This window comes from Peromyscus leucopus, chromosome 4 (genome assembly GCF_004664715.2).
Source record: "Peromyscus leucopus breed LL Stock chromosome 4, UCI_PerLeu_2.1, whole genome shotgun sequence".
In the NCBI taxonomy this organism is placed as follows: domain Eukaryota; kingdom Metazoa; phylum Chordata; class Mammalia; order Rodentia; family Cricetidae; genus Peromyscus; species Peromyscus leucopus.
The window spans coordinates 86,865,899-86,886,681 of NC_051066.1; the positions used below are offsets into that span (position 1 = coordinate 86,865,899).

General features: G+C 39.3%; 1 protein-coding gene across 1 annotated transcript in view; it reads left to right on the plus strand.

Annotated features, from left to right (window-relative positions):
- Nucleotides 1-20,783, plus strand: part of LOC114683104 (solute carrier family 12 member 6-like) — an 89,258-nt gene that overhangs the window by 29,600 nt on the left and 38,875 nt on the right. Inside the window, 1 exon segment of the mRNA XM_028857280.2 lies at nucleotides 16,525-16,569. Within this exon segment, the coding sequence (XP_028713113.1) occupies nucleotides 16,525-16,569 (45 nt within the window).

Here is a 20,783-nt window from a genome sequence, read left to right on the forward strand (position 1 = left end):
CCTCCTGTTTCCTCTCTGGCTGGCTGGTGATTCTGCCTTTCTTCTTCCTAGAGTTCTCCCTCTGCCTGGGAAGTCCTGCCTATACCTCCTTCCTAAGCTATTGGCTGGTCAGCTTTTTATTACACCAATCATAGCAATACATCTTCACACAATGTATAAATATCCCACAACAAGAGGCCATTGATGCTGTATCCTAGCAAAGAATCTGGCTGTGTTTTGTCATGTGTGTCCTGAAAATTTGAGTGAGCCTGAATTTAGAAGTCATGGGCTAATTAATTTGGTGGAGGGAATTTCAAAACTGAATAACATTGAAGCTGGGGCATGATTGCTACTGGCTGCTTGTGGAAAACTACAGTGGTAATTCAAAATAAAAAGTGGAACAAGAGGGGCTGGAGAGATGGCTCAGTGGTTAAGAGCACAGACTGTTCTTCCAAAGGTCCTGAGTTCAATTCCCAGCAACCACATGGTGGCTCACAACCATCTGTAATGATATCTGGTGCCCTCTTCTGGCCTGCAGGACACATGCAGACAGAACACTGTATACATAATAAGTAAATAAAAAAAAAAAAAAAAAAAAAAAAAGAAGTGGAACAAGAAAATGAAAAATTGTAGTTCTGGAAGGAAAATAGTGAACATATTAACAGCCATAGAGAAGGTAGGTGTTCAGGAGATTAGAGCAATTATAGGAAAGGGTCCTTAGGGACAAGACCCTGTCTGTCAGAGGCTTTGGGCTTGGGAGTAAAAATGCAAAACCTATTTGAAAAACGTTGATTTGAGAGGAGTGGGAAAAGTGTCTGAAGAGAGGCTGCATTGCACCTGGGGTTCCTTTCCTACCAGAACCATGGAAGGACATGTTTTCCCAGGTTCAGCTACATGGTCCCCCTGATTGGGATGCATGGATAGTACAGGTGGTCACTGGGGGTGGGAATCCTTTAAGGGTTATAGCCCACCCCCACTTCTGGCACAAATTCTCCGTTTTCTGGTCCAACGAGTTACAAAGTGCCCCAGCCACACATTTCTGCTTCCATGAACTCCATCATACCTTTCCTATCAGGATGGGCTAAAGCTGAAACTACCAAAACAGACCTTTCCTCCCTCACAGTGCTTGTCAAGTATTTGGCCACACAAGTGCAAAAACAGCCATTATAATACCTTATCTTCTTCCCCCACTCCCACTTTCACATTTGGCTTTTTGGCTTTTTGAGATAGGGTTTCTCAGTGTGGGACTGGCTTTCCTGAAACTCACTATGTAGACCAGATTGGCCTTGAAGTCACAGAGATCTGCTGCCTCTGTCTCTTCAAGTGTTGGGATTAAAGACAGACACCACCGCCCGCTGCCTTCTCCCCTCCTTAATAAGCATATAGTTTTGTAGATACTATGTGCATGCTTATTCTTCTAAAGTCACCTTTTTAAAACCATGTAGATGAAAATCTTCCTACAACAAAACCACACCAAAAGAGTCTCATTATGCAGCCCTTACTGGCTTCAAATTCATACTCTTCCTACCTCATCTTCCAGGTAGATGAAATTACAGGTATGCCACTTGTCCTGGTTGTTTTTGTCACCTTGACACAAACCTAAACATACCTGGGAAGGGGGACTCTTAATAAGAAAAGGTCTCTTAAGATTGGCCTGTAGGCAAGCCTGTAGGTTATTTTCTTCATTAGTGATTGATATGCGAGGGCCCAGCCTTTGTGGGTGGTGCCACTCTAGGCAGGTGGTCCTGGAGTGTGTAAGAAAGCTAGTGGAGCAAACCAGTAATCGGTACCCCTCCCCCTCCGTGGTTACATCAGAAACGGCTCCTACCTCCAGGTTTCTGCCTTGAGTCCCTGCCCTGACTTCCCAGGATGATGGACTACACGCTGTAAACGAAACAAACCCTTTTTTCCCCACTTTGCTTTTGGTTGTGGTGTTTATCACGGTAACAGAAACCCTAACTAAGACACCTCTGTTCCCAGCTCCTGTTGAGTTAGTAGTACCTGTGTGCCTGGTAATCTAAGCCACTTGACAGGCTGAGGTAGGACTATCAGTTGTGTTCAAGAGTTCAATACCAGCCTGGACAACACAGTAACACCTAATCTCAGAATAATAACTCTTACTGCTGTCCTGGAGAACGCCTTAGAGAGGCTGGGTTTGTTGTTTGCTTGTTTCTGGCATGTGCCACCACCACCCAACAGAGATGCTGTTGTTAGGATCATGGTAATAATTCTTCCACACAGATTTGATATGATGAAAGTAAGAACATTTCCCTAGATTCAATCATTTAGGACTACATTTATAATCAACTTTATGAATCATCTTCACATTTTATTTATTGTTTTTACTTAGACTGAGTCACAGCTTTTATGACTTTTTTTTAACAAAGAAGATTTGTCACAAAGTGAAATATCAGCTTGTATGCCATGAATACAGTATAAATTAAAAATAGATACAGCACAAGTATTATTAATCTAGTTAGATACTGTTGCCAACCATAGGCTCTAAGAAAAGACTAGCAAGTTCTAAAGAGATATTTAAAGATATTCCAACACATTAAAATTATATTTGATAAATGTTTCAACTCTAAGTTTATTGATCTAATAATGTCAAGATGGGGTCAAGAAGGTAGAATCACATCCTGAAGCCTAAAAATCACAGTTAAAAATTATCAGGATATCCAATACAAAAATGAATTTAATAAATAATGTTAAATATTTGAAATGTTTTTTTGTATTTAAATTAAATAATATTTATGAACCTTTGTGTTAGTAATTGAACGTATTAGCACAGATAAATAGCTTGGTGACTACACAGAAGCATTCCCCCTCTGCCGCTGTTTTGTGTCTTCCTGTCACTTCATCTGGCTCTGGGTTGGATTCTGTGACTAGGTGAGCTTCCTCTTCCCGTGTTCTGCCGTGCTCTTTGGATGGGGCATGAGACCCTCTTACCTGAGTACAAAGTGTGTCTGAACATGTTAGAGTAGGCACCACATGGTCCTCTGTGGGCACCATGTACTTTCTCCTACACATTAGGCAGCTTCTTTTATGATTTGTAATATTCCTTCATCAAAGCTTCATGTAACATCCTTTACCCTTAGTTATTTTCATCTCTTAGTAATGAAGTTACCTTCATTAATTTGTTTTTATACCAAAATTTATAACCAGCATAATGTAATAGGAAAGTCATAATTTAGGGGCAAATTATTATTATTATTACTATTACTATTATTTCAAACTTGCTGTTTGAAAATATCTTTGTTAGTTGTTTGAGAATTTCATACATGTTTTGATTTACCCAGCCTCTTTCATCTTTTCCCAGATCCAATTCCTCTTCCCTTCCCAACCATCTTTTTTCTTCCCTATCAAAGCCAGTTTGTGCTGCCCCAGTATTCTTGGAATACTTCAACTAGAGTGTGATCAACTAACCAGGAGCTACACTATTAGAGAAAACTGACCCTTCCTCTCCCAGCAGCTAATGATTGCCCCCAGCTCCTCTCTCCATGCTGGTTTGGGCTTGTACAGATCATGTGCATTTTGTCCTAACATTGTGAGTTCATAAGTCCAGCTGTCCTGCTGTGGCCAGAAGACACTGTTTCTTGTAGTCATCTACAGCCTTTGGTTCTTACATTCTTTCCAACTCCAAAATTATCCCTGAGCTTTCAGAGAAGAGGGCGCAGTATCTATGTTCCTTTTAGGGCTGAACATTATACAATCTTTATTCTCTGCACCTTGGCCAATTGTGGATCTCTCTATTAGTCACCATCTACTGCAAATAGAAGCTTCTGAGATGAGGGTTGAGAAGTGCATTGATCTATGGGTGTAACCTTAAGTTGGTTTAATACTGTGTCATTTAGCAGAATAACAGTAGTAGCTTCTATGGTCTATGGTCTGTCTAGCCACAGGATCTTGGTCCAATAATGGTGTTAGGTGTGGGCTTCCTTTTGTGGAGCAGCCTTAGATCTAGTCAGAAAGTGGTTAGTTCCTCTCATGACATTCATGCCGGTGGCATTTCTTCCCAGGCCAGTCCTAATTGTAACTGGCAGGATTCGTATCTGGGTTGTGGGAGACTGGCTCCCACATTTTACCACAGGGTACTCTTGAGGAGCAAGGGTTAAGAGATTAGGTAAAAGGATAGAGGGGAGAGAAACAGATAGAAACACAGGGTAGCCTCAGGAGGACCTGGATCCTTATCCACCAGCCCCTTCTGTCTCTTCTAAAGGGCTATTTATAGGAATGCCAAGGGGTGGAGCAAAAGACCTCCTCACAGCACAGCAAGTGCAGACCCTTTCTAATCACCTGGTAACCATGCACATGGTCAGGCAATCTTCTAATGCAGCTCTTCTGGGTAAAGCAAGCTCAGATCTTATTAGGAAACCTTTGTGGGCCTCCACACTGGATATGAATGATGATTATTTTTCTCTTCTGGTAGCATGTATGGCACCTCCCAGGACTGTGAAAACTAGCTAGTAGTGATGAAGCTTCTAAGTCAGTACCAGCTTGATCTCTCTGTGTTTTGTGATTCATATAGGTCATGCCTTTGGCAATAGTATCTTATCACCAAACTCTGAAGGATAACCAAGAACATGGGCAGTCGCCTGTTATATTTGAGGGTCTATGGGATCTCGTTGGCCAGCAACTCCAAAAGAAGCAAACCCATTCCTGAGACAGGGCTTTTCACTTGTTAGCCTCTGGTATGTAGTAGGAATATTGTCCCATTTTATGGTTAACTCTTTTTATGTGTCTAGATATATTTAGGAAAGTACTACAGTAGTAGTAGGTTTCAATATGACTCTTTTGAAAAACCTTTGGTGGTATTTCTCCCACCCAGTTTCTTCCTTCTTTGCCCTCCCCCAATTTCCCAATTTATCCCCTTTTGTTCCATAATTCCCTTATAACACTTTATACCAATGCATTATCTCTCATCATTCTCTCTCTCTCTCTCTCTCTCTCTCTCTCTCTCTCTCTCTCTCTCTCTCTCTCTCGGAAGTCAGTCTCTCTCTCTCTCTCAAGTCTGTCTGTCTGTCTGTCTCTCTCTCTCTCTCTCTCTCTCTCTCTCTCTCTCTCTCTCTCTCTGTGTGTGTGTGTGTGTGTGTGTGTGTGTGTGTGTGTGTGTGTGTCTTAGCAATTTCCTGACTTTCCTGGATATTTCCAAATGAAGCACACATATCTGAAGATTCAAAGTTAATATCCACTGAGAGAAAACATGACATTTGTCTTTCTGTGCCTGCGGTACTTCATTCAAAATGATTGCTTCCAGATCCAGCTAATTACCTGTGAATTGCATAATTTTATTTTTGTTACTAGCTGTAAATATTCTTCTATATAAGTATACCACTTTTTCATTATCCATTAGTTGGTCTAGACTGTTTCCATTTCCTGACGATTGTGATAGAGCAGTAATGAATGTGAGTGAGCAAGTGTCTCTGCCATAGGATGGAGAGTCCTTTGGATATGTGCCCAAGAGTGGTATGCCTGGATCGTGTGGTAGATATATTTTCATTTTTTTGAGGAACCTCCACACTGGTTTTCATAGTTCCTTCACTACTTTTCACTTTCCTCAATGGTGAATAAGTTCCCTTTTCCTCACATCCACACCAGCACTTATCATCATCATTTTAAATTTAAAACTTTTTTTTTTTTTTTTTTTTTTTTTTTGGTTTTCCGAGACAGGGTTTCTCTGTGTAGCTTTGCGCCTTTCCTGGAACTCGCTTTGGAGACCAGGCTGGCCTCGAACTCACAGAGATCCACCTGCCTCTGCCTCCCAAGTGCTGGGATTAAAGGCATATGCTACCACCGCCCGGCTAAGTTTAAAACTTTTTTAGACACTTATATTTTATCTTTTGTGAACTTTCTGTTTAGTACCATGCCCATTTCTAACTGTGTTGTTTGTTTTAATTTTTGAGTTTTTGAAATATGCTCTAGATAGTAACTCTCTGTTCTGTGTATAGCTATTAAAGACTTTCCTGTCCTATAGACTTCCTCTTCACTCAAACAATGGTGTTCTTTGCTGTACAGAAACATTTTAGCTTCATGAAGTCCCATTTATTAATTGTTGGTCTTAATGATTTCAATATTGAGATCTTATTCAGAAAGTCCTTTCCTGCATCAATCAGTCCAAACATATTTCCTGCTTTTTTGTCTATCAGATTCAGGGTATCAGGTCTTATGTTGAGGTTCTTGATTCATTTGGAATTGAGTTTTGCGCAGGGTGAAATGATAAGGAGTTTCATTCTACATGTAGCAAACCAGTTTGGGCAACACCATTTGTTGAAGATGCTTTTCTCTCTCCAGTGTGTACTGTTGACAACTTTGTAAAATATTAGGAAGCTATAGGGATGTGGGTTTATATTTGGGTCCTCAATTCTATTCCATTGATCAAAATGGCTGTTATACCACTACCATGCTGTTTTTTTTATACCTCTGTAATACAACTTGAAATCTGGGATGGTGATACCTCCAGCAGTTTGTTGTTTTGACTATCTATTTTTTTTATATCTATGTGAAATTTAAGAATGCTTTTTTCAATTTCTGTAAAGAATTATATTGGAATTTTTTGATAGGATTGCATTGAATCTGTAGATTGCTTTTGAAAGGATGGCCATTTTCATAATCGCAATCCTGCTGATCTATGAATATGGTCTTTCCATCCTCTGGTATCTTCTTCAGTTTCTTTTTTCAGTGTCTTCACTGTTTTCATCATACAGATCTTTTACTTCCTTGGTTAGATTTATTCCAAGATATGTTTTAAAGGCTATTGTGAATAGTATTGTTTCTTTGGTTTCTTTCTTGTTGTTTGTTGTCAAACTAGTTTTTGAAGTTTACATTCTGTATGTGTTAGCCAGACCATGGAGCCCAGCTTAGCTTTAACTTCTTCATACATTTCATGCTGATATGACAGGATTATCATGAGAACCAAAGAAAATATATGGAAACATTTTTTCAAGTGTAGGGTGTTATTAAATATAAAATACTACCACTGTTTTCAGTTTCTTATGTTGAATTTGATTCTTCAACTAGTTTATGAGCTTCTTATATTAGGAATTGCCTTTTGTATGCAATGTGTGTGAGAGACGGGGTTCTTGGTGGCCTAGAACTTGCTATATAGACCAGGGTGGCCTCCAACTCTCAGAGCTACCTCTGCCTCCAAGTGTTGGGATTAAAAGCACATGCCACTATGCCCAGCTTTTTCTTCTCTATTCATAAATATTCTCTCTCTCTCTCTCTCTCTCTCTCTCTCTCTCTCTCTCTCTCTCTCTCTCTCTCTCTCTCTCTCTCTCTCTCAGACAATCCTTATCCCACTCTGCCAAGTTGCTGAAATTGAAACCATATAATATGATGACCAACATGCTCAATTCTCTAATACTATTTGTTTAATGAGTATCTTCCATCTCTATCCAATCCTCATAATTGTCTGTGCATTATTTTATTGCATAAATAGAAATTTTTAGTCTCATTGCATAAATAGAAAGTTAAGGCTAAGAAATATTTAGTCATTTTCCTAGGTTACCTGAACAGGGTATGGTGGAGTTAGAATCTTATCTGCGTTTTTACCTCTCAGTCCTGTGCTCTCGTTTCCATTCTGCCTTGTATGTGCCAACTGTGACAGAGGGCTCTCCCTTCACCACCATTCTGGAATTCCCTTTGTTTCTGCTATAAAATGAGATGATAGTAACAGCAGCCACAGCCTGGGGTGGAAATGCTGTAATGGAGGAAAACAGATAAGGGGTTTGGATGTTTGTCATATATATTGCATATGCATTAATATATATATATATATATATATATATATATAGAGAGAGAGAGAGAGAGAGAGAGAGAGAGAGAGAAATAATTGCTACGGATGACAATTGCTGTTATTTTTGTACAAAAGTTTGTTGTATTTGATTTGAAAACTGCCCTGACAAATATATTTATATCACAAGTGGATAGGCTGATTAAACATTGCATAAATTGATATGGTACCTAAACAGATAGAGCATCTCTCTGAAAACTAACATGAATTACTTAGGCAAGTCAGTAAAATTTATATAAATTAACAGTAAATGAGAGATCTCTGAAAAAGTGGGGTAATATGACAAAGATTTAAAAGGATATAAATATTGTTTCATTGGTGCCATTAATGAAAATTAGAAATGATAGGCATATGCCTGCCTAATATTTATGATTCGGGTAAGAAAAAAAATGAGAGTAAACTCAATCAGCAAAGTTGTATAGCTTCTATCAAATGATTGATGAATCAAAAAACATAATTTTGTACTTATAAAATAATGGTTAAATTGTTCATTTACAAGCACATGCTATAATGGGGAGGTCAGAGGACAACCACTTTTATGTGGGTTCCAGGAATGGAACTTAGGGCTTCAAGCTTGGCAGTGAGTATCTTAACCCAGGGGGTCATCTCACCAGCCCTGTAAATATTTTTTTTTATAGTCTCTGCTTTCACTAGCTTTTTAATTTAAATATCAGTCCTGATAGCAGTGGATGTAAGTCTTATATTTTAACAGTTTCCATTTTACCTAACTGCTGTCCTTAAAACCATATGTTAGAATTCTCCAAGTTAATCAAGGTCTTACATTGGACAGTTTTCAAATTTCAAGCTTTTTTCCAGAAATACTGGAATTGCATTAGTAATGTTTGTAGCTGCATTAGGTGGTTTTATATTTAAGCTACATGATACGTCATCTTTTCTGAAGCGTGTAGTGAGCTCATACTGTCTTGTGACTTGGGAGACTGAGCTGCTGAAAAACTAATGAACACAGAAAATATTAAAAGTAACAAAACTGAGACCTTATTTTAGACTTTTGAATGCTGTAAATAAAAAACACAGTCTGCTTACCAAAACTATAATGTAGTTATGGTTACAATTTTCTTGTATCTTAGCTAGAACATATTAGTACTAGAGTTTAGAATCTTCAAGGTGGCTATCTATTGGAGTAATCTTGGTGATTTGCCATTTACCTATGTTCTGGACATTTCTGGACATTTAACATGTCTTTCTTGTTTGATGTTGTTCTTGTTGATTGTAGTTCCATTTTTGTTTATGTTATTACCCTTTGTTTTTCCTGGACAATACTTGATAATTATTCTTATTGTATATAGTTTACATTCAGTTTAGAACCTTCTTATTTAGACAAAAAGGGGAAATGTAGTGGTATTTGCTTCGCCCATGACCTTAAGCTATAGGCAGTGCTTCCTTCCACTGTGCCTCATAAAAGGAAAGGGAGTAGCCTTGGTGCAGGGAGGAGGGGCTTGGACTTGCCTCAGCTGAATGTGACAGGCTCTGCTGACTCCCCATGGGAGACCTTGCCTTGGAGGAGGTGGGAATGAAGGGTGGGTTGGGGGAGGCTGGGGGCATTGGAGGAGGGAGGACAGGGCAATCTGTGGTAGGTATATAAAATGAATAGAAAATCTCTTAATTAAAAAGAAATAAAATAAAAAATAAAAAAAAGGAAAGGGAGAAGGGTCACATGCTCCTTCTCCCTGCTCCTGCCTGTGAGGTGAATTCACTCCCCATCAGATCACAGAATGACTTCAGCTGTCTACTCTCTTCTGTATTCATGAGTGTATTTCCTCAATTTTCTTTAATAAATTTCCCTAATACTTCTTAAACAGACTCCCGTGGATTTATTGCTTTACTATAAGGTGATCCCACCACTCAGGAGGCTGATGCAGGAAATTGTGAAGCAAGTCTGGGTTTCATAGTGAGTGTCTGTCTCAATCCTGCCCCACCAATCCCCACTATCACCAGAAAACACCCTCCAAGCAAAAATCATCACAGTCATCTATTGTTTTTTGAATTGGGACAATGTGTAACATAAATCTTACTCCAATTTTACATTTATTTATTTTTGTCTTTCGGATACAGACTCTCATCATGAGTAGCCCAAGCTTCTTTAATCTTGAGATTCTTCTTCCTCAGATTCTAGGATTATAGGCATATAGTCTACCATGCTCAGCTCAGTTTTTAAATGTACAGTTCAACTGTATGAAGTGTATTTGCATTACTCTACAAAAGAGCTTCAGAATGCTTGCATTGTGTGAGTCACTTTCCTCCCTACAGACCCGAGGAACCATCATTCCTGTTTCTGAGTGACTGCTTCAGATCTTCATAAGACACTTGCCTTTTGTGTCCATGGGATTGAGTTATTTCATAAGTGAAATAACTTCATCCATCCTGTAGTTTGTGTTAATTTGGGCACAGTGGCTGCGCCTTAATATACTGCTATCTCAGCCAGTGATTGCAACTTTGAGGTTACCGGCCTGTTTCTCTAAGCAGCAGCCTGGCCGCTCAGGCCGCAGCCTGGTGAGAATTCTGTTCCTGTTAAAGGAGATTTAACTAAATCTCTTATCATTCTAATTATGAATAAGACTCAAGATTCAAAGACTAGGGTGAAAACCTGCAAGCTCAGAGAGGCTGAGTAGCAACTAGCTAACCCTCTCTCCTTGCTGGCGTCCACAGAAGACCCGTGCATCTGCTTTGCCAAACCAAAAAAGGCTGTGCCACTCCAAACCCCACCCTACTACTTCCTGTGTCTCTCTACCTCTCCTGGATTCCCTCTGAGGCTCTATGATTACTCTCTGTCAACTAGTTTGCTCATTCAGCCTCCTGACCCAAGGTTAATTTTATTTAACTAACACAAATGCATACTCGCGGTTCACAGTGTGATCCACTATCCCCCAACAAGTTTGTGTCCAAATTACCTTCCTTTTCAAGGCCAAGTATTTAATTATACATATATATTACATTTAGTTTATTTAACAATGGACATTTGAATTGCTTCTCATTAAGTGAATTCTTAATGTTTTTTACTATCTGCCATATTTATTAGCTCACACCTAACCAAGAGATCCATGCCACTGACCTGTCATTGCATAGACTCCTCTACCTAGCTTCCCTGGGAAGTGACTGAAGGCTGGCCTCCTGAGCTAGGTCACTTGCCCTTTCCTAGTCTTCTGTGGTCCCTCACACTCAACTCTGACAACTACTCATTATCCTCAGTACTTTCTGACCTCTTTCAAGGTGCCATCTTCTTTTCTTGAATCATCATAGCCTTCTAACTCTACCCCCTTTGCCTCCTTATTTATGGTGTAGTCTGTTCTTGATAACACCTGTAGTGATCCTGTGGAGACATAAAGCCTTCCAGTGGCTTCCTGTCATCCTCAAAGTAACCCAGAAGTCCCGATTGTGTCCTAGAAGGCCTCATGTGGTCCATGCTCTTTCTTCACTCCCTGCACTAATCTCTTATACCGTGCTGTCACTTCCTGTTTATGCTGTGGATAACCTTGTTTACTTGTTCATTGAACAGGACAGCTCACACCTTTGTTCTAAGTACTCCCTCTATCTGTGGTGTTCGTTTGTGTGTTCTTGGTTTCTTTCTCTTTGTCTGTCTGTCTCTGTCTCTGTCTCCTCTCTCTTTTTCCAGAAGACAGTGTCAGTTCCCTTGGAACCAGAATGAGAGTGATAGGCAGTTGTGAGCCTACCATTATGGGTGCTAAGATATTAACCCAGGTCCTTCGTAAGAGCAGCAAACACTCTTAAGAGCTGAGACATCCCTCCAGCCCTCTGTTTCTGTTCTTACTCCCTTTACAATTCTACCATCATTTGGCCTTTTTAAATCAGTTAACCAGACTTGTTGTGTGGCTACTTAAAACCTTCCAGTTACTCCAGACCACGTTTAGAATAAAAGTGATGTTTTCATGATCTTTATGAACTTTTATGTCTGCCTCCAAATTTTCTGACCTCTTTTAACACTATGCTGCTCACTACAATTTAGCACATTACAAGTTCCCAAATGTACCAAGATTGTTCCCATCTCATCTCATAAGGCCTTTCTGCAGCCATTTCTCTGTTCCAAGTGGTCATTTTCTAGATTGTCACGCCTGCTTTCTTTTTATACAGGCCTTATTTTTTTTAAGATTTTATTTTTATTATTTTATTTATGTATCTTATTGTATACACTTTGCCTTGTTAGTCATCACTGCAGATAGAAGCTTCTCATTTGAGGGTTGAGAAAATCATTGATCTATGGGTATAATTTTAAGTCATTAGGAGTTGGTTTATTACTATGTCCATTTAACAGAATAATAATAGTAGCTTCTATGACCTATGGCCTGTCTAGACACAAGTTCTTGGTCCAAAAATGGTACCAGGTGTAGGTTTCATCTTGGGGAGCAGCCTTAGAACTAGTCAGAAAGTAGTTGGTTACTCCTATGATGCTCAAGCCACTATTATACCAGTGGGCATTTCCTACCAGATCAGTCATTATTTTAACAGGTAGGATTCATATTGGGGTATGATTGATAATTATCAAATAGTCATCAGCTGTGGTAGCATGCCTATAGTAGCAGCACTTTGGAGGCTGAAGATGAAGTATTCTGAGTTTGAGACCTCTGTTGACTACCAAGTAAGACCTTGTTTCCCCAAAACAAAACACCAGAAATGCTGTCAAAAAGCAACACATGCTCCAGAGACTTTTTCGTGTGGAGGATCAATCATCACAGGTTTCATTGTGTCTTACTTTTAGAAATCCACTTTCAAAAGGGCAACATGAAGCCACTGTCTGTGGTCCTTCTGTGATGGGCAGACAACTCTGCTTAATGTGGAGACGCTTTCACTCCCTGCTTAGACACATCACCTCTGCTTTGATTTGTTTCTAGTGTTCTGCATAAGTAATGGTTTGGCTAAATGAGAAGGAAACTTGAATGCATAGACAGATTATATGACCTTCCAAGATCAACACACTTGTCATTGACAAATGTGCTTTCGATCTCATTTCAGAAACTCCAGGTTACTTTTCTGTGCTAGTTCATTCCTTCTCCCCACACAGCTGACTTCCCGGGGAGAAGTGAAGTTATATACAACGTTTGGAAAATAAGGGCAACATTTGTCATCAGAAGCAAGAACAGAAAAGCGAGGCTAAGCTACCATGCTTTAAACCATTACAGACTCTGGCAGCTTCAATTGTACTTCTTGCAGTGTTTTTAACCCTAAGGAGATAACGGCGAGTTGTCCTTTCCTCTCTAGAAATATATCATCATTTACAGACAGAAAATAGCTTGCCACCATAAAGAAAGGCTCCCATAGGATCTGCTGTTTTCCAAGGCTAGAGTTACTAAAGAAAATAAATGAAATCTCAGGAAATTTCTCTTGTATTTGGTTTCAAATCATGTATTTTGTTACATTCCCCCCATTCCTAGCTACCCTAAGTGGCAGAAAGAAAAACACCTATCCCCAAACTGGAAGAACAAATACTGTGTGGGTCTTGGGTCAATTTAAAGTTAGAAGACAGGGCATCCTTCCTCAGTTTCAGAAAGGATTGGGAGTTTCATTGTGGAGGACCACATAGTGAGACCTGTTAAAACAACAAAAACAACAACAAAAGCAAACATGCATAGAGATAGAACGCTCAATTAATGAATGCTTACAGGGTATATTTTATGGAACATTGATTATTTTTCATATTATATTCCTTTTTGCCTTGCCTTGAACTCATAATTTTTTTGCCTTCATCTGCTAAGTGTTGGGATTACAAGCACATGTCACCTGACCCAGGTACCTTTTATTCCTTTTAAACATCCATTACTTTCATTATATAAAACAATAAAAAAGTCTGAAAAAAAAAGTAGCCATCGCCTCCCACCCAGCCTTAAGTATGTAGCACCCTGATAAAGGCAGCCATCAACCCTGAGGCAAAATCTTCCACCTGTGAAGAGATTATAGCTCACAAAAGTCTCAGATGATCATTAGAATCCTTTAGCAATAGCGTGTTTTATAATGAAGGTGTACATGTATATTGTTTAAGGAAGAATATAATGTGACTGCACACTTCATAGACACTATAATGTATTATAAACACAGGTTTCATATGCACTAGGAAACCAAAAAATAAAAATTATATGACTTATTTTATTGCTGTAGTCTGGAGCCAACCGTGATATTTCTGTTCTCAGCTATGACTGAGGTAGTAAAGACATTCTTGACAGAAAATTAGAAAATAATTATTGCCTGGGCAATGGTAAGGCTCCTCAGGGAAAAAAAATCTCTATAAATGAGCACTGCCCCTGGACATTTCTCTCTTTGCTATCAAAGGTGCATGACAGATTAAATCCTTTATCTTCTTTTAGATTTCTTTTTTTAAATATTTTTCTTTTTTTCATATAATACATTTTATCATACTCTTTTCTTTCTCCCAAGTCCTCCCAGATCCTCCCTACCTATTCATGTACTTTCTCCCACCCTCTCTATCCCTTTCTCTCTCAAAAACAAAAAGAAAACAAAATCCCAGAAGACAAAAAAATGTAAAGCCAAAAAGTGTGCATTTTTGTTCACACATACAAAACAAAACATGGGAGTCTTATTGGTGTTGGTCAGCTGTTGCTGAGCATGAGGCCGGCCCAGAAGCTTGGTTGATCTCCAAGTGTCCCTCCATTGGAGAAAGTTGGTTTCTTCCTTTCAGTTGCAGTTTTCTCCTTTCAGTTGCAGGTAGCTTTCTGGTTAGTGGTGGGACTTTGCGCCCACCTCCCCTTCTCAGTGCTGGAATTCTGTCTGGCTTGATTTGTCCTGGTCTTCTATTTAGATGAGAAGATCCATTTTTAAGAAGCTAGAGACTGACTTGCTAATGTGTTGACCCTGATGTCATTGAATAGACAAGTTTGAAGTTCCTCTTTTCCAAAATCAAATTAAGGAAGAAAATTCTCTGAAAATGTAACTAAATATAAATGACCACTTAGCATTTAAAACTTTAATTGTGGAAATAAGGTATCTACTTTATGTCTTTCTTGATGACAGTGTATGGGGATACTGTAGTGTAGATGAGAAACCAGAATTTGTTAAGAATTCTTACTTACTCTTTCTGTCTTGGAGGTGTTTTTTATTATTACTGAAGTACTGGAAGTCCAATCCAGTACCACTAGCTATGTCCCTACCTCTGGGATCTTTACTTTAAAGTGTTATATTTCATGCCGGGTGGTGGTGGTGGTGGTGGTGGTGGTGGTGGTGGTGGTGGTGGTGGTGGTGCACACCTTTAATCCCAGCACTCGGGAGGCAGAGGCAGGCAGAATTCTGTGAGTTCAAGGCCAGCCTGGTCTACAGAGTGAGTTCCAGGTTAGCCAGGACTGTTTCACGGAGAAACCCTGTCTCGAAAAATGAAAGAAAAAAAAGTGTTGTATTTAATTATTTATGGCATATTTATGAAGCTTGGAGAATATTATTTGAATTCTGTATAAAACTATTAATAACATGATATTTTTAAAATGTGATACTTATCATTGGCCAAAAAACACTGCTGTTTTTATATAGCTTCTTGCTAACACAATAATTGGAGAAAATAAAAAACTTCAATTAGAAATTAGTAAAATTAAAGAAGTAATTTTTCTCATTATTCACAGAGCATGGTCCAAATTTATTTTTATTCTTCAGATGCTTGCAAGAAGAAAGCCAGATGCAATTCTCAGCATCTCAGGAGACTTAGTCTATGCAAAAAGTGGAGCTCAGGGCTGTTTCCATATTTAGCCCTTAATGCTTTTCAAGCCCTTAAAATAAGCAGTGGTTGATGGTTAAGCAGTGACTGTCAATCTCTCTTGCATTAGGAATTTGGCTTGTTGTCACCACTTTCAGATTATTGATGAAACAGGTTTTTATCAAAGCTAGCTTAGTCAATTTATCTTTAATTCACATTGGAGTATTCTGGTAGTAATAAACCCTCTGGTCATGTCTTGCCTTTGAGTTGTGGCAGAAAATGTGACTGTCACAGGTCCTGACAGGTTATACTTCTACTTTATGAAGTACTGTTGCCTGATCAGATCTGAGTGATGATTTTCAACACAAAGTTTACCCTTTCAGTCAATTTTAAGTGTGTATTTCCTGGCAGTTCTTATCTACAGTGCTTCCCTGCCCTTACTCCTAAATTTTTGAATTTCATATCACCCAAACAGCACTTTTGATTATTTAGCAATAATATCCATACTTCATTCAGCTAATCCTACTGGCCAGTGGGATTTTTGTCTCTATAAATTTGCTTGTGATCAATAGGTCATATAAATGTAATCATATAATATGTATCCTTTGTGTCTGCCTTTCCCCCACATTAGCATAGTGTTTTCAAGTTTCATCTGTGTTTTACAGAGTATGGGTCAGAATTTCATTCTTTTTATAGCCAAATAATACCACATCCTATATGGGTACCACATTTCAGTTACTTATTCATATACTAGAGGACAACTTGGACTGTTTTTGCCTTTGACTCTTGTGATTAATGCCACTGGAAACTTGATTATATATGTATCTGAGTTCCCATTTTCAGGTGTTTTAGGGGATAGATGTGGAATTGTTTCATGTTGTAATTCATGTTTAATGTATTGAAGAATGTGATAATTATTTTACAATAGTTCATTCTAGTTGAGTTTTCTGGGTTTTTTTCCACCTTTTGTTAATTTTTTTTTAAGTTTTCGCTTTTTACCTTGTTTGACTTTTGTTGCTTGAGTTTTAAATAATTGTTTGTTTTGGTCATTCATTTTTTCTATCCTTTTCAATTGTTTGTTTTTCAGACCCGAGTCAGAACTCCATCACAGGGGAGCACAGCCAGCTGTTAGGTATAGTATTGCTCTGGGAAGTGACTCTGCAGTCACCCTCGCCTGGTTTGCTAACAGACATGACTTACTCCCCGCTCCGCTGCTGTTTTGGGTTCTTTTACTTTACTTTTCACCCCTCAACTCTTTCTCTGTTGATTTCTAACCTGGTAAGGGATAGGAAGCTGCCTTTGTAATTAATTACTAAAACTAAATTAATTACATTTTAAAAAGTAATTTTACATAGTCTGAAGTTAAAATAATCCTAGAGCTTATTTTTCTAGACTTGAATTGAAAAGCAGACAGTATTCTCCACACATGTGCTGTGGCCCGTTTCCCCCCACACGTCGTGTCCACGTGGGTCATCAAGAAAAGGTGCTTGCAAAGAACAATCAGACTTCAACCCACAGAACCAGGGAGGCTATATAGTAGGAGGGACCCTAGGATGACTGTGACTTATAATAAGTTTTGGTTTTACTCAATTACTGGGCAAGCCTCAATGAAACATTTCACTATTAGGATAAGAACTTATACTGTATCAAGATGATAATAGAAAAAAATTAATTAAAAAAAAAAAAGAAAGAAAAGGTGCTTGCTGTGCAAGCCTGGTGACCTGAGTTTGGTCCCCAGGACTTAGGTACAGGGGAAGGGAAGGAGCGCACCAACCCCACGAAGTATCCTCTAACTTCCGCACCCTTTGTGAACACATACAGTAGTAAAACGATTATAATATTATGTAATATTGTGAAGTTTATAGATAGACTTCTCTGTTGTTTGTGTTGGTGTTGAACCACATTTTAATTGCAGGAAGCCACTCAGTTGTGAGGTACTCACCAGGTAAAGCCCTTGCCTGACAACCTGGTTCTGAGTCCTGGGACACACATAGAAGAAGGAAAGAACTTTCTCTTTCAGGTTGTCCTCTGACCTTCACAGCACATGGTAGCATGTGTGTACTCACACACCATCAACACACACACACACACAAGTAAGCTATGACAAAAATTAATTACTGAAAGCCTTCACAGACAACACGGACTTTAATAACCTATAAAATTGATATTTTAGTTTCTTACCTATGAAACAAGTTATAGAAGTGAATTATTTCCTCTAAGTATTGGTTAGTGTAGAAAAATTATAATTTGACAAGAATTTGATAAGCTCTCTGAACTTGGAGATTTTCAAAACATACACTTGTACTCCTTTCTAGAAACGCTACAGTGGGGAATCCAAGCAGTACAGAAAACCAGTTAGAGGTAGCTAATCCTTCAAGGGTCTGTTCTCCCCACACCTCAGCTCTGCTTCCCCAAGTACTCAATTTATTTATACATGTTCATATTACATATGACTGCTTTTTCCTTTTTATGTCAATGGCCTTATATTAATCAAATGGCATTTTGTCAGTTAACGTTTTGTCTGGGTAGTATGTATCAGTGTGTCAAGCTCTGCTCGTTCCTCTGTTTAGAATACAGTGAGATTGTGCTGTTCACTGCAATTTTACTCAGCCAGTTCCCCCTCTTTATGAACATTTGAGGTTATTTCTAGAATGCTATTGAAGAAATTACGTTGAAGGGCATGGAGAGATGGCTCAACTGGTTAAGATCACCGACTGCTCTTCCAGAGCACCTGAGTTCAATTCCCAGGACCCACATGGCAGCTCACAACTGTTTGTAACTCCAGTTCCAGGGAATTCAATGCCCTCTTTATTTAGCATGGTGTAAGCACTGTGTGCATGGGTCACATGGACATATCTGCAAGCACAACACCCACACACATACAGTTTTTTTAAAACAGATTATTTTGCAATAAGCGTCTTATAGTTGCATCTCTGCAGTCAAGACTGTCAGCACATTTGTAGTTTCCTCTCATGGTTTGTACATTTTCCATGAGATAGATCACCGTAAGCTCTCCCACTGACCTAGGTATGGAGGAATATTTGGCTCTCTGTTACAAAAACTTATGTTATTTTTAAAGTTGTATTTATTTACTTACTTTATAGGGAAGTGATGTGCTTGCCATAGCATGTTTGTGGAGGTCAGAAAACAACTTTCAGGCATCTGTTCTCTCCTACCATTGTGTGTGTTGTGGGCATTGAACTCAGGTTGTCAGCCTTGGCCACAAGTATCTTTACCTGATGAGCCAGCTCTCTGGCCCAAATTGACTTTATTAGTCTATGTTTCTTACATTCACTAATAGGTAGAATGTCATTTCTAGTTTGTGTTCTACTTCTTTAATTATGGTGAAAATTAGAACTTTATTGTATGCAAAGAGTTTTGTTGTATGGTGGTGTGTGCATCTGGTTTTGTACACTGCCAAGCTTTTAGCTGTTAGAATATACAATAGCAGCTGTGGAAAATGTGTTATCAGAAAGTCCACAGTAGGGAAAGAACTTGATATGCCTTGTTTGCTTACAGAAAAGTTCCATAGTATTGAAGAAACTGTGCGCTCTCTCTCGTTCTCTCTCTCTCTCTCTCTCTCTCTCTCTCTCTCTCTCTCTCTCTCTCGTTCTCTCTCTCATTCTCTCAACTATGTATCTATCTATATCATGTTAGCATATTTATGTAATCCCAACATGTGAGAAACAGGCAAGAAGATCAAGATTACAAGGCTAGCCTGGGATACATGAGACCTTGTCTCAATTTTTTTTCTCCCCTAAATTGTGAAATTGCCAAGATAAGCTCAGAACTCTGAAACTAGTTTATTATCTGAACAGGAACATAGATGCAGTGGAGGTACAGAGGCCTTCACAAGTGAAATGGACGGTAAGAATTTACACCATTCACAGATCAACTGCACTGAAGCGGAGAAAGACTGTATTTTATAATTTTTTTTTGTACAGTTGCCCCACCTTTCAGGACTGGGGATGTAATTCAGTGATTCAATGCTAACTTGGCAAACACCATCCCCTGGGTTCAACCCCAGCACCTCAAAAACCAAAAACTCTCAACGCCTCCATCCCAACCCCAGTGTTTCTAAGAAGCTGCTGTGGTGAACACTGGCTCAATTGTCTTGCGTGCTGAATTCAGTTTATAATAACATCTTTCAGACTTTTCCTGCCAAATGAGATTGAAAACAGCATCTTCCAGACCTGCTAAGTACTGCTCCTGCCAACAGGCTGCAGTTATTTTAATGTATTTGCTGTTCCCACTGACTCATAAGCCCTCTTGCAAAACTCAGGGTCAGGCTGAGGTAATGTATGGGAGGTGAAGCTGCTCTTGTGATAATGAATCAAAGTTTGTACTTAACAATCTATGAACTTTTCCCTGTGTGTGTGTGTGTGTGTGTGTGTGTGTGTGTGTGTGTGTATAATTTTCAAGTTCAAACATTTTAGAAAGCAAAGAGGCAAACATCAGTGAGTCATGGCAGGTTTACAATTTTTATTAAACATGCAAGGATAAAAACATTCCAGTCTTGTACAGTCTCATAGCATAGAAAACCAAATAAACACTGTGAAATCAGTTTGAGTCTTTCTTAACCCTGATACCAAAACTTAACAGTGGCAATATGAGAAAAGTGTTGTCCAGGCCAAACAAAGTATTTGTAATCTGAATCATGTATTTTTATCTTTAATTTAAATATAATATTTTATTCCTTTTTTGAGAACTTCATGCATGAATGTTTTGATTATATTCACCCTACTACTCTCCCAGACTCCTCCCAGATCAATCCCCATTCCCCATTTGCTCTAAAGTTCCTGTCCTTTTTAGTTTTACACTTTTATTATTACAATAATACTTTATCGTGCAGTGTGTGCTGCCCATATACTCACGGATGTGGAGCCATCCAGTGGAGTGTGATTGACACCAGGGGCCACACCCTTAACAGGGTCCTCCCCACTCCCAGAAGCATCTCTGTCAGCCCAGTGGAGTGTGATTGACACCAGAGGCCACACCCTCTCCCAGAAGCATCACTCTCAGCCCAGTGGAGTGTGATTGGCACCAGGGTCCACACCCTTAACAGGGTCCTCCCCCCTCCCAAAAGCTCATTGTCAGCCCAGTGGAGTGTGATTGACACCAGGGTCCACACCCTTAACAGGGTCCTCCCCTCTCCCAGAAGCATCTCTGTCAGTCCAGTGGAGTGTGATTGACACCAGGGCCACACCCTTAACAGGGTCCTCCCCCCTCCCAGAAACATCACTGTCAGTCCAGTGGAGTGTGATTGACACCAGGGCCACACCCTCTCCCAGAAGCATCACTGTCAGTCCAGTGGAGTGTGATTGACACCAGGGCCACACCCTTAAC